This window comes from Olea europaea, unplaced genomic scaffold (genome assembly GCF_002742605.1).
Source record: "Olea europaea var. sylvestris unplaced genomic scaffold, O_europaea_v1 scaffold1329, whole genome shotgun sequence".
Taxonomy (NCBI): Eukaryota; Viridiplantae; Streptophyta; class Magnoliopsida; order Lamiales; family Oleaceae; genus Olea; species Olea europaea.
The window spans coordinates 20,350-33,503 of record NW_019230771.1 but is presented as its reverse complement, the minus strand read 5'-3'; the positions used below and the strand labels follow the sequence as shown (position 1 = coordinate 33,503).

The 13,154-nt window shown below is 38.8% G+C and overlaps 1 protein-coding gene across 1 annotated transcript; it reads left to right on the top strand.

Moving 5' to 3' along the window:
* Positions 1 to 9,707: 9,707 nt before the first annotated feature.
* Positions 9,708 to 11,853, top strand: LOC111375041. Its single transcript, XM_022997833.1, has 3 exons — positions 9,708 to 10,054; positions 10,175 to 10,418; positions 11,196 to 11,853. Exons 1-3 carry the CDS (start codon positions 9,947 to 9,949, stop codon positions 11,567 to 11,569), a joined length of 726 nt encoding a protein of 241 aa, XP_022853601.1. The 5' UTR covers positions 9,708 to 9,946; the 3' UTR covers positions 11,570 to 11,853.
* Positions 11,854 to 13,154: the final 1,301 nt, after the last annotated feature.

Below are 13,154 nucleotides of genomic sequence, written 5' to 3'. Positions count from 1 at the left end.
AATCAATGAAAGAGTTGCCAGAAACTTCTTTTGGGAGATCGAAGTTTGAGCGAGATAGAAAAGATGGAGAAGATCCAGATCGGCCCCTTACTATTCAGTTCGATACGTTACCTCCTGTTGTGGCTAATAACTATTTACTAGCCAATGAGTTTAAGAATAAAGAGAAAGAAGAAGAAGAAGAAATAGAGGATAATGAAAGAGAAGCATGTGTGCTGGAATGTGAAGAAGGCCAGACTTCTAGAGAGGCCTGCAATGGTGAGGAAGATGATGGTATGACAGACATTGAAGAGGAAATTGATTTGGAAGCAGAAAGGAGAAGAAGAGGAGTATCGCACAATACTCTGTTGAAGCAACTCCATCGAGAGGGAGTTCGTGAAGTAGACTTATTGGGAGAACCATCTGGACGTTCTTTCGATTTTTACGTGCTGTACGGGATGCCCAAAAGGAAGAAGAGAGTGCCTCGTTCTGAAAAGTATGGATCGCCTCTAAGAATAATGCCTCCTCCCACAGGTTGGGTGACTGAAGAGGAAGCATCAGAAGACAATAAAAAGGGGATTCAGGAGACAGAGGCTCAGTGCGATATGCTGCATGTTGACTTATCACAAAAGAATAACTCAACAGAAGACAAGCAGGAAGTAGAAATAGAGGTTGCCGAAAAGGTTATTTTTAAACGGCCAGCCATGAAATTGACTAAACACTTGAGGCCATTGTACGTTAAAGCTCTAGTTAACGGCACACCTGTGGCAAAAGTGCTTGTCGATAATGGAGCAGCTATAAACACCATTCCATCTATGATGATGAGGAAATTTGCAAAGACAGAAGGGGATATGATTCCAATAGAAATCATCCTTACAAGTTTCAATGGAAAAGCAACTGCAGCTAAGGGAGTTATGCCATTGGACATAACTATAGGTACAACTACTAGGACCACAATCTTCTTTGTAATAGATGGTTCTACTAGTTACAATGTGTTACTAGGAAGAGATTGGATACATGAAAGTCGATGTATACCCTCATCGCTCCATCAATGCCTGATTTTTTGGAATAACAAGGGTGAAGCAGAGGTGGTGCAGGCCGATCATAGGCCTTTTGTTGCAGAAGCAAACTCAGTGGAAAAGTTCATGTACGAAGGAAACTATGGACCTGTCAAGGTAGTACAAGATGGGGAAGAAACTCAAATTGTCGTGCAGAGCGAAGAGCCATTTTCAGTGGACACACTCACTGAAATGTTCAGACAGATGAGACCAAATATAATAGCCCTAGAAAAGCCAGTAATTGGCAAAATAATAATTAAGGAGTCTTGAATGAGTTCTAAACAAAAAGAGCAAATGGCCAATATTCATGCCTTCAAAGTGAAATTAATGACTTTCAATAAAGAATGCAAGGACAAGGCGAAAGAAGAGGCAGCCCTGAAAACGCTGAAAGACAAATTAGCAGTATTCGAATTGGAACAAAGTATTGGCTGGGAAGTCAACAAGGTGGATTGTTTAGAAGAGGAAGTGTTTACAAGGGAGCTGGACGATGAAGTAATGCGGATTATCAAGCCTGGATACGCTTAAGCACCAGACCCTCTGATTAAAGTAAATATTGGCAATGAAGGAGAAGATCGTCCAACATTCATCAGCCAGATGCTCGATCAAGAGGTTAGTGATAAATTAATCACTTTGTTAAAAGAGTATAAAGGTTGTTTTGTTTGGGAATATGAACAAATGCCTGGTTTAGATAGAGACTTGGTGGAACATGGATTATCAACTAAGCCTAATTTTAAACCTCATAGGCAACCTCCCAGACGTTTTGCTCCTAATGTACTCCCTGGGATTAAGAAAGAGATAGAGCGATTATTAAAAGCAGGCTTTATTAGAACAGCCAGGTATGTCGAATGGTTGTCCAATATCGTGCTAGTACTAAAAAAGAATGGTAAACTAAGGGTGTGCATAGACTTTAGGAATTTAAACATAGTCATGCCCAAAGATGAGAATCCAATGCCAACGGTAGATTCTTTAGTAGACTCAACTGCCGGACACATCATGTATTCTTTCATGGATGGGTATTCAGGATACAATCAAATTTATATAGTTGAGGAAGACATACACAAAACTACCTTTAGATGCCCTGGGTCTCTAGAATGTTTCGAATGGGTAGTCATGCTTTTCAACCTAAAAAATGCAGGAACAACTTATCAAAGGGCAATGTATTTAATTTTTCATGATATGATGGCAAGTTTGTTGAAGTGTATGTAGACGATATAGTGGTCAAATCCATTAAAGAAGATGACCATTTCGAACAGTTAAGATATTCATTTGAGCGAATGAAGCAATATAAGCTAAAGTTGAATCCCTTGAAATGTGCATTTGGTGTTAATGCAGGGAACTTTCTTGGTTTCTTGGTACACAAAAGAGTGATTGAATTTGATAAAAATAAAGCGAATGCCATTTTAGAGGTCAAACCACTTAGCAACAAAAAAGAATTGCAAAGGTTTCTAGGCCAAGTAAACTTTTTAAGACGCATTATTTCTAACTGTGCAAGGCGAACTAAAGTCTTTTCGCCGTTTTTAAAGCTGAAAAATCAGGACGAATTCATCTGGAAAGAAGAACATTAAAAGGCTTTTGAAAGCCTGAAGATATATTTATCAAGTCCACCAGTGTTGGTGTCACCAATCTAAGGACGGCCAATGAAAGTGTATGTATCGGCTAAAAAAAATCAATAGCTGGAATGGTGGCGCAATAAGACCAATTTGGTGAAGAGAGGGCGATTTACTACTTGAGTAGACGGTTAACAAAATGTGAATGTAATTACTCTGCTATCGAAAAATTATGTCTTGCATTGTATTTCACATGTACAAAATTAAGGGCTTATTTACGGTCCGTAACCGTTTATTTGATTTATAGAGTAAATTTGATTAAGTATATGTTCTCTCGCCCTATTTTACACCAAAGGGTAGGCCTTTGGACGTTAATTTTATCAGAATTCGAAATACAATACATACCCCAAAAGGCAGTCAAAAATTAGGCTTTGGCTAACTTTCTAGCCGATCATCCATGTCTTGACATGCCTGAATAAATTGAATTAGAAATCAATTCGTTCGAGCTAAAACCTTGGGTGTTGTATTTTGATGGGTCAAAAACCTCTAAAGGTGCAGGAGTAGGAGTAGTATTGATAAATTCTTTAGGAATTTGCTACAAGTTCGCATTGACTTTGGATAGGATGTGCACCAACAATCAGGCCGAATATGAAGCCTTAATCGTGGGCCTAGAACTAATGATAAATATGGGAGTAAAAAATGTAAACATTAGAGGCGATTCTCAATTGGTAATTCACCAACTAATTGTTGATTTTAAATGCCAAAGTAATTCCATCATGAGTCAATATGAAATCGCCCAGGAGTTACCAGAAGAATTCGATCAAGTAGAACTTCAATGCGTTAATAGGATATACAATGATGTAGCAAATGAGTTGGCCCAGATGGCCTCAGGGTACTCGAAGTTTTTAAATTGGAAGTCTACTTGTGAATATGGAACAATATTGCCTGTGATCCAAAGAATGACGAGAAGGATTGAACTTCATTGCATACAAGATGGAGATGCAATGGATTGGAGGATAGAGATTAAGGAGTTCCTTAAAGAACCTAATAAAAGGGATAGTAGAAAAATGAAGTTGCGTTTGCTAAACTATGCATTGATAGATGAAGAGTTGTTCAAGAAACGCTCTGATGGTATACTGCTAAACTGTGTAAGTTTGTAAGAAGCCAGGACGATCATGGCTGAAGTGCACGAAGGGATATGTGGAACTCATCAAGCTGGCCATAGAATGAGATGGTTAATTATTAGGAGTGGATATTTTTGGCCAAAGATGGGAGAATTATGCGTTCAGTATGCAAAGAGTTGTTTAGCATGCCAAAAGCATGGTCCAGTACAAAGGGCGCCAGCACGAGAGATAGCACCTATTATTAAACATTGGCCGTTCAAGGGTTGGGCGATAGACCTGATAGAGAAGATTTATCCCCCATCGTCCAAGCAACATATTTTTGTTATAGTTGCAACCGATTATTTCACTAAATGGGTGGAGGCGGTACCTTTAAAGGAGATCACCTAGAAGAATGTCATAAAATTTATCCGTGATCACATCATTTATAGATTTGGAATTCCACAAACTTTGATGGTAGATCACGGGACATCTTTAAACGGGGATCAAGTGAATAAATTTTTGAGCGAGTTTGGAGTTAAATTAGTAAACTCCACGCCATATTACGCTCAATCCAATGGGCAAGCAGAATCTTCTAATAAGATTCTAAAAAATATCATAAGGAAAATGATAGATGAAAATGATAGAAATTGGCACGAATGTCTGAACAAAGCCTTATGGGCTTATAAGACGTCGACTCGGTCAAGTACCAAAATTACTCCTTTCCAACTTCCTTATGGACAGGAGGCCGTTTTGCCTATGAAAATTAACATGCAATCGATCAGAGTGTATTTGCAACATAAGTTGAGTGATGATAAGTATACCGAATCACTAGTTCAAAACTTATTAGAGTTGGACGAATTAAAGTTAGACGTCCTAGATAAATTGCAAGTTCAAAAACGAAGAATGACTAAATTTTATAATAAGAAAGTTATAACCAAGTCGTTCAACCTGGGTGAACTGGTTTGGAAAACAGTACTCCCTTTGGATAGCAAAGATCCAAAGTATGGCAAATGGTCTCCCAATTGGGAAGGACCATATAAAGTGAACAATGTGTTGCCTAATGGAGCCTATCATTTGGAAGATTTAGACGGCACCAAGCACATGAGGTTCATTAATGGCAAATATTTAAAAAAATATGTTCCTTCCTTAAGGGAAAGTGAACAAATAAAAGCGTAACCAAATCGTATTTGAACGATCGTAGAGTAAAAAAGGCCAGAGCGGAATACGTTCAAATAAATTCCTTTATTATCAAATGCTCATTACAAAGCTGCGAAATACAAGATGCTAAATGCTCTATAAACTATGATTAAGAGCAAACTAATCTCCTGGTCAATCGCCGAGTAAGAGGGTGTACTGGCCCTGATCCCCGTCCTGATCGCACTGCTGCAAAGGCAAGCAGAGAGGTCGAGGAGCACTCCCAGCAAACAGAAAGGAAGATGAAGTGCCCTCACATCGCCTTCCTAAATGCATCGCTGCAACGACAGGCGAGGAGGCTGAGGAGCACTCTCAGCAAGCAAGGTAGCCTGCAAGCACCCCGAAAAATTGTCTTCCATCATTGAACTCCTTGTAGGAACGGAGACGATGGGAAAAACTTTGCTGCTGGCCAAAAATATTTCCTATACCTCCTATACCAAAAGTGACATCAAGAAAGATGGCAAAGTGGGCGGATCAGATGATCCATTTTCATGGAAAACGAAAGCTTTTGATTGATTGTCAAAAATGCCAAGCAATGGCAGCAAATTGGTTTTTTGGAAGAAGAAAATGGAGATGGAGATGGAAAGTATGAAGTATACGTGCATTTATAGGGAGGTGAAGGTGAAAAGACAGAATATAATGTGCATTTATAGTGGGGTGAATGTGAAAAGACAGAATATGAACAGCCATATTCGTGTCTAGTAAATGGGATTAAATGGCCCAAAATCGGGCAGAAATATCAAAATAAAATGTGTAGAAATTTTAGCTTAAAGAAATTAAGTGCCTGAGCGATTGACGATTAAAAGACGAACGTCAATAAATACACAAGAAGCTAAAATAGTTATTCATTGACAATGATGGCTGCCGTTATATCAGTACAAGGTTACAAAGGGAAAGTCAAATGCGAAATTACAAAAAGAAAAAGTTAAGGCATTATATGTCTTTAATTACAATCCGCCCCATATTGAACGAATTCTTTAGAAGCAAAGATTCTTTTTTAGATACGGCGCGAAGATATTGAGTACTTTTGGTCTTTAGTTCAACATTCTTGGCCAGTAAGGAGAGGACCTTGAAATGGATAACTTTCAACATCACTTTAAAATCAGCAGAAAGATTGAGCGACGAAAGTGTCAGTACTTGCTCCAATTTCGCATTCAAATGCTCAAGTTTATCCTTATGCCTGGCAGCACTAGCCCTTACCGATGTCCATATCCATGAAGGACATATACTCAAATATCGACTGTTTGAGAAACTTCATATCATCCTCTGAAGAAGCAGAAGGACAACTGGCTAAAGCAGGGCGAGATGTTTTGACTTGCCTCCAGGAAGCGAACAAGTCTTGAATGGAACGCACAATTTTATCAGCATCCTGCAAAGAAAATCGCCAATATTGAAGGTTTTCACCACACTAAACAAAGTGGAGGTAAAGGTGAAGCAAAGATTACCTCATCAGCAATCTTGGAAGATGGCATATCCCCAGCCAAATCTGCCACCTGTGGCTCCACCATTCGCGAGGACTTCCCCTTGTCAAACGAGAAGACCTTGCAGCAACGGGCAGACTCATGGGAACATCTGCAGAACTCAAAAGGCAACAAATCAACACCAATAGCACAAGCAAAGGTAAAGCATCAAAAAATGAATTACCTTCCACTTCGACGTTTGGGAGGTCAACGCCCTGGGAAGAAGGTGGCTCGTCCATTGGTTGTGATGAAAATTCTGGGACTGAAGATTTCTCTTTAAACGTAGTCCCTTCATTAGCTGGTTTGGACGAAGCAACCCCAGCAGAGGATGATGGAACAGGAGCTATCAACACCAAAGCCTTCAAGGGAGAGGTTGAACTTTTCTCAGAAGTCCAAATAAATTATCAGTACATGGAAAAGTCTCAAGTATGGAAAGGTATGCTTATGAGTAAACCAATTTAATTACCTTCCTCTTGACGATGACAGGGGTATCATTATCATCATCAGCATCATCCTCCAAAATGGGAGACGTTGAGGCTGGCCGTTTGCGGCTTGGGGCACTTTTAGCTTCAGTGGGCTTAGCAGAAAGAGAAGTCGATGGACGGGCAGATTGTTTAGCATGAGCAGAAGAAGAGGGACTCCTAATGGACACAGGAGTGACCAAAACAGGAGAGGTGGAAGAAATGTTTGACTGGTCTAGTGAATGGAAATCATGATTGGTATTAGTCGCAAACAATCTGCACTTCACTGACGGCTAAAGTAGTTCAAAAAGGGGATGGATGACACGATTAGGATTGAAGGGGGCTAATGAAAAGTTGCTCGTCAAAAGAAGATTGCGAGTATTTATAGTCTCTGCCTCCACCTTATTAATGGTGTGGAAGCGGTCTATCAAATTCTTTGACTAGCAAGGGGGAACGGGCCAAGTTTGGCCAAAACCAAGTTGGCGAGCAAAAAATTGGGGAGCATATATTTCTACCCCAACCTTGGCATTAGTCATAGTCAAAATATCATGGAACAACTCCCTCCCGATCAAAAATTGAATCCAAATGAACAGAGAGGTGCTTGCGCTATCCATAGTGGATGGAGGTTGCACATAATCTGGAGTCAAAAAAGGAGGAAAATAAAAGAAGGAAGTGATTGAATCCAAAGTATAAAAGAATGAAAAAATGTCCGTTCTGGACATATTTACAGGAGTCGGGGAATCAATGGCTAGCCCATAGCAGCTAGCAGAAGGACTGAAAAAAGATGGAGCACCGAGCTATGGGAAATAGGCTCTCAACCACATTTGACTGAACCAAAGAGGCCCACTGCCGGTAGGAGATGCACCATTCTTCAATTGGGATTGAAGAGAAGTGATGCCTCTATAGAAGGCAGCTAAAAAGAAAGAACATAAATTCAGATACCTACCACGCGCCAATTCGTGTGCTATGGGTAAATAGCTCAGGAAGGGCTTTATACTTGGCACACACAAAATGTATTTACAAAGCCAAATCAGAAGAAAGGCCACTCGCTCAATATGGGAAGGCTCAGCGCTCGAGTGGTTATGAAGGGTTTGCAGGCTTGAATAAGACTCGGTGAGGCCTTTACCAAATTTTGGGGGACACCAGAAATCAAAATACCAGGAAAAATGGTATCGTCCAAAGGTGGCAGATTTACTAGGGCCCCAACATCCCTTAAGGTAATGGACATGGGACCAAGAGGAAAAACAAAAGTATTATACTCATAAGACCAAAAACTTAAATTTATTGGAAAAAGTACTGGGTCAAAAATAGGGGGTTGAAGAGAGATTTCTAACAAATCAGAAATCCTAACATTATCAAAAATTACCTTAGTAGGACCATGGTCCACACGGCGAGCATGTCATTTACGAAAAACGACATCAGATTTAGGCCAAGTGAGAATACCTCTTTCGCGAAGTGGCCCCAGCGACAAAAAATTTAGAAACGGAGGGCCCTGAGTACAAGGGAACAACTGACCGATCGCCACTTGTTCGATAGCCTCGGCATTGTTGAATGAAGGATGTAGATAGAACTCATTGAGTTCGACATTGGCCGGTGCAAGAAAGTTCGGAGTTACATATGGCCGAGTAAGGAGTTTCTGAAAGTCTTTGAAACTGAAGGAGTCACTAGACTGAGATTGTGAAGCAGCCATTAGGGACGAAATAGAGTTTTATAGAGTTACGTAGCAGAGAAGCAAAGAGATGAACAGTAATATTGCGATAGAGGCGTGATTTAGTGGTGCAATGAAATAGCGTATTTGGGGGTTATAAGGGTTTGCAAATGTCGCACCTTTTCAGATTATAAAAAAAATAATGATTGAAATTCTTGAGAATTTCGAATGTTGCTGGGAAACACAAAGTGAATATGGCAAAAATTAATAATTGGTATTAATTCTGCCATATTGGGGGGTAATTGTTGACAGACAAAAAGTTCAGCCCAAGTCGAATAGCTCAAGGAATGAAGCCCAACTGGAAGATCCCCAAAAAATCAAATAGCCCAAAGAACGAATCAATCAAGCAATACAGGATAAAGGCCCAAATAGGAAAGCCCATGAACGCAGTAATACCATCGCCCAAGGTTGAAAGTCGCCCAAAATTTGAGCGAATGAATTGTCATGCAGTCGCCTAGAGCTGTGACCCTGCTCTCGTCCAAACATTCGAGTCGCCCAACATCTTAGCAAACATAAGGCGTTATGGTGCAGTTATTGGGTAGTCCTACCACGTCCCACGATTCAAGAAATTCAATTGAAGACGGTTGAACGACAAAAGTAATGGTAGCAGTTAGAGAAGACAGTTTCACGACAAGTTGGTCACTACAAGGAAAGTGGGCAGTTATAGAGCGATCAAACAGTTTTTAAGCGGTTGATCACTAAGAGATCATCCAGGGAGTATAAAAGGAAGAAAAGATATAGAGCAAAGGACCACGAATCAAACACTCTCAAAAAAAGAATATATAACTTTCAATTTCTTAGTTTAGATTTAAACACTTCTTTACAGTAACTCATGTGCTTGCGCCCCTTGGAGGCATTCTGTTTTTACTTTTCAATTGTAAAGTCATCGCCAATAAAAATGCCCCTTTTTAGGATTTTGTATCAAGAGGTTTGTCCCTTACACAATCGTCTGATCCCTTTTTAATTCTTAGCGACTAAATCGCGCGAAACAATAATGTAATGTGACATTTCATTATTGGATAGTTTAAAACATGATCAACTTTTTCATTTGATCATTTTACTACAAATCATTTTTTGGCATATATTTTTTCTGGACAAATAGCATAATCCACTTCTTAATGGATGATTAAATGTTACTTATTTTGATGAATTGATGGTCCTTAAAAAATTACTTATTTTTACGAAATAAAAAAAAAAAAAAAAAACATTCGTCCTCTCTCCCAGCTTCTGGAGAAGTCTAGAGATAGAAGGACGTACCCACTATTAGCGCTAGATATCTACTTAACTCTCAAACAACTCCAATTATCATCTTATTCGTTTTGCTTCTGGTGCGTAATCAGTAGAACGGAAACACTGTTCTAGGGTTTTCTCTCCATCATCTTAATCCCTCTTGGTTTGGGTATTGTTTGTGGTTCAATCAATTTGATTTGAAAATAATAATGGACGGTTATTTCCGGTTGAATATGAAGAGGAAGGAACTCGAAGATGTCAATAATGAATTCTCCGATTTCTCCCTTTCGTCTCCTGCCAGAAAAACCCGTCGACTGGTAATAAATTTTTCTTTTAGTTTCTGAATTCTTGTTAAATTATTGACTGCTAACTCGGTTTTTATAGTTTTTCGTGGGAAATTAAGTCATTAACTTAGGATAATTTTGTATTGTATGTAGGATGCTGATTTATTGCCGGTGATAAAGGAGGAGGAATCCGAAATTCCGATGTCGTTCGAGCAATCAGTACCGGAACAGAGCTTTGTAGGGAATGCGGAGGGTCTGACTATTGAAGAATTGCCCAGCGTACCGGAGAATCAAGAGAGGTCTATTGTGCTTTTCAATCCCACGAACATGCCTCTCCTGCAGTCCCCTTCAAATTTCTCGATTTCTGTGAATCCCGATCTGATTTCGGGGTTGAAAAGTAAGTGTTTTTTCCTTGTTTATTGAGTTTTATGTTTTACCGTTTGCACCGTAAAGTCACCTTGTCAGGATTTTTTGAAACGCGAGACTACTGTCTTTAAGGGTTAAAAATTGTGGAAAATTAGGGCATGAATGAAGTGCAGAAAAAGAATAGATATTTTAGGGCAATCAGGTTGGTCGAGGAAAGAATGTTGAGCTGATCATATTGGTGATAGGATGGTTTGGTCTCTGGTTCAAATCAAAATAGTGTTTATTCAATTTAGCTCAAATACGGCTAAATGCAGTTTCGGTCTTCAGTTTCCACTTAAGTTGTCTTGATGTTTAATATTAGTATGTTGAGTTACCGGGAATACAACGGTGAATTAGTAGGAAAGAAAAAAACTACTTCTGTTCATTATCTTTAGTTTGAATTGGCAAGTGGTCTTCTTGTACGCGTTCCAAATCACAGAAGGATTTAATAATAGGCAAACATAGATAATTGGCTTTATATGTCTGATCATGGTGAACTTTTGCTGGTTCTGATTATAGAATAGTCGGCTGCAAATCGGGGGAAGAATGTTGGTTTTGTGGTATCCTAATGGGACAGGGTGGGGATTAACTGCCTAAGCTTTGCCATTTTAGTTTTTATATAATCTCTTTTAGTTGGTCCTTCGGTACAACGGGGGTCACATAACCTAATTTTGTGGGTTTTGTCATCAAAGATGACGCCAAATTGCATTGGGTTCATTTCTGAGTAGAAGTTTTGAAAACAAATAACCAGTTTGTGCATTTTGTGTAGATCAAGTTTTGTGGTCTGGCCAATCAAGCAATTGGAGATCAGAGAATGACGAGGCTGTGACAGAGGATAAGAATTCCAGTGCAAGTAACAATTCTCTGGCTGTGGTACCGTGGGTGCCATCGCAGCATCTCTCTGCACCAGGTGTTGAGGTTCCTCCTCAAGCGGATGTTATTGGAATGATGGGCGATGAAGAAGTAGGGGATGCAACAATGGATATTGAAGTTGACAATGACATGATTCCTTTCGAGCAAAGGAATGTAAACGAGTCTAACGGGATGGGTTTAAGTGACAGTTTACGTCAATGGCAACAGCAACCCTGGATGATTCCACAGCCTCCCCAGAACACGGTAACTCCTGTTGTTTGGTACCGATGATTGGCTGAATTAGTTTGGATCTTGTAATTACAACACGGTTTGATTCTCATTATGTGAATGCTTCTCCCTTTAGAGATGCATAGAGTAGATAGGGCATGGAAACTGTTCTTCGCCTACGTTCCTAGTTTCCAGCAAAGCAAAATGTTGTGATTCCTCTTAAAAGAGAGATTCGTTTAAGTGTCCACCATGCCCAGAACTCATGTTACATGATATGTTATCACATTTGCTCAATTTTGCCCTTTGGACGTATCAAAAAGTTGGATGTCGGAATTTTTTTATTTCTATTTTTAAAATAATCTCTGGAATGGGATGCTGCGTGTGTTTGGCGTTATGCATATTTCCTTTGACATCTATTATACTTAATGCTCTTCTGAAAGAATGCAGTTTAATATAAAAATACGGGAGATATATGATTAGCAACTAATTTCCAATTTCTGTTCTGTAAACAACATTGTCATGGTCTATACTGTATACGAAAGATAATAGAAAGAATCAAGTTATGTGTATACAGTATACATGCCTCTCACACAAGGGGTGGGGCCCACTCCCCTCATGTGAGGGGAATGTATACCGAGCTGTCAAGCCCGGTGTACAAATGGCTTGAGCCTAACAGAAAATGGAATTGGGATTGTTGATGTTGGTGCACAATCCTGGTAAATATTAAAGAATATGAAAATGTCCGTTATTCAAAATTTGATTTGGAATTTCTAGGTTATGTTTGTCACGTCCTAGTGGGTGTGGCATATACCAGTTATCGTCCCATATTGGTTACCGATCAAAGGATCACAAACTGATCCATGGGGTTCGGGTATGAAATGGAGCGATGGACAGGACTTGAGTTGGACTGGGCCCTTGTTCAAATTTTGCAAATAGGCCGTATTGGAATGATGGGCCGAAGCTTTTGAAGCCCAAAATAAAATGGGTTAAGTCAGTTGTAATTGGGAAAAATTCATATATGAGAAATTTAAGTGTGATACATTTCAAAACTAAGAAATAATGTTTAAAACTTTGAAAATTAGATTTTTTTTTAAAATTTAGTTTATGAAATAATTAATTAAACATATATTTTATTAATTAAATAAATGAAGGTTACAATTTTATACAATTTAGTCACAAATTAATTTTTGGTTACAATAAAAAATTTGATGTTGTACAATTTATTTATCGATCATAATTTTTATCAAATAATAGGACGCATTATTCATTGGTTATAAATCACAAATTTTACAAATCGTAACTTATTTCATGATCACAAAAGATCTAATAATAAATTATTTTTTAGTCACAAATCATCATATTATGGGTCACAATTTAACAAATTAACTTAACAAATTTCAGGTTACACATTAACCAATTTACTAGTCACACATGAACTACCTCACAACAATCGCCAGCACTGCCACTTATTTAAAATTGGAAATTTAATTTATGATATGATTTTGTATAAAAAACTTTCAAATTTTATTCTTGAAAATGGATCTTAAAAAGCAGAGTACCGTGTAATTTCCTCCTCTAGTTTGCATGGCGAGCACTGACCCAATTACGGGGCTTAAGTCCAAGGAAAATATCCATTGTTTGTCTTCAT

Bases quoted from the DNA above. Each gene is read 5' to 3' on its own strand.
- LOC111375041 (XM_022997833.1), top strand. From the start codon at position 9,947: ATGGACGGTTATTTCCGGTTGAATATGAAGAGGAAGGAACTCGAAGAT. The intron at 10,055-10,174 runs GTAATAAATTTT...TATTGTATGTAG, and splicing joins CCAGAAAAACCCGTCGACTG to GATGCTGATTTATTGCCGGT. The intron at 10,419-11,195 runs GTAAGTGTTTTT...CATTTTGTGTAG, and splicing joins TCTGATTTCGGGGTTGAAAA to ATCAAGTTTTGTGGTCTGGC.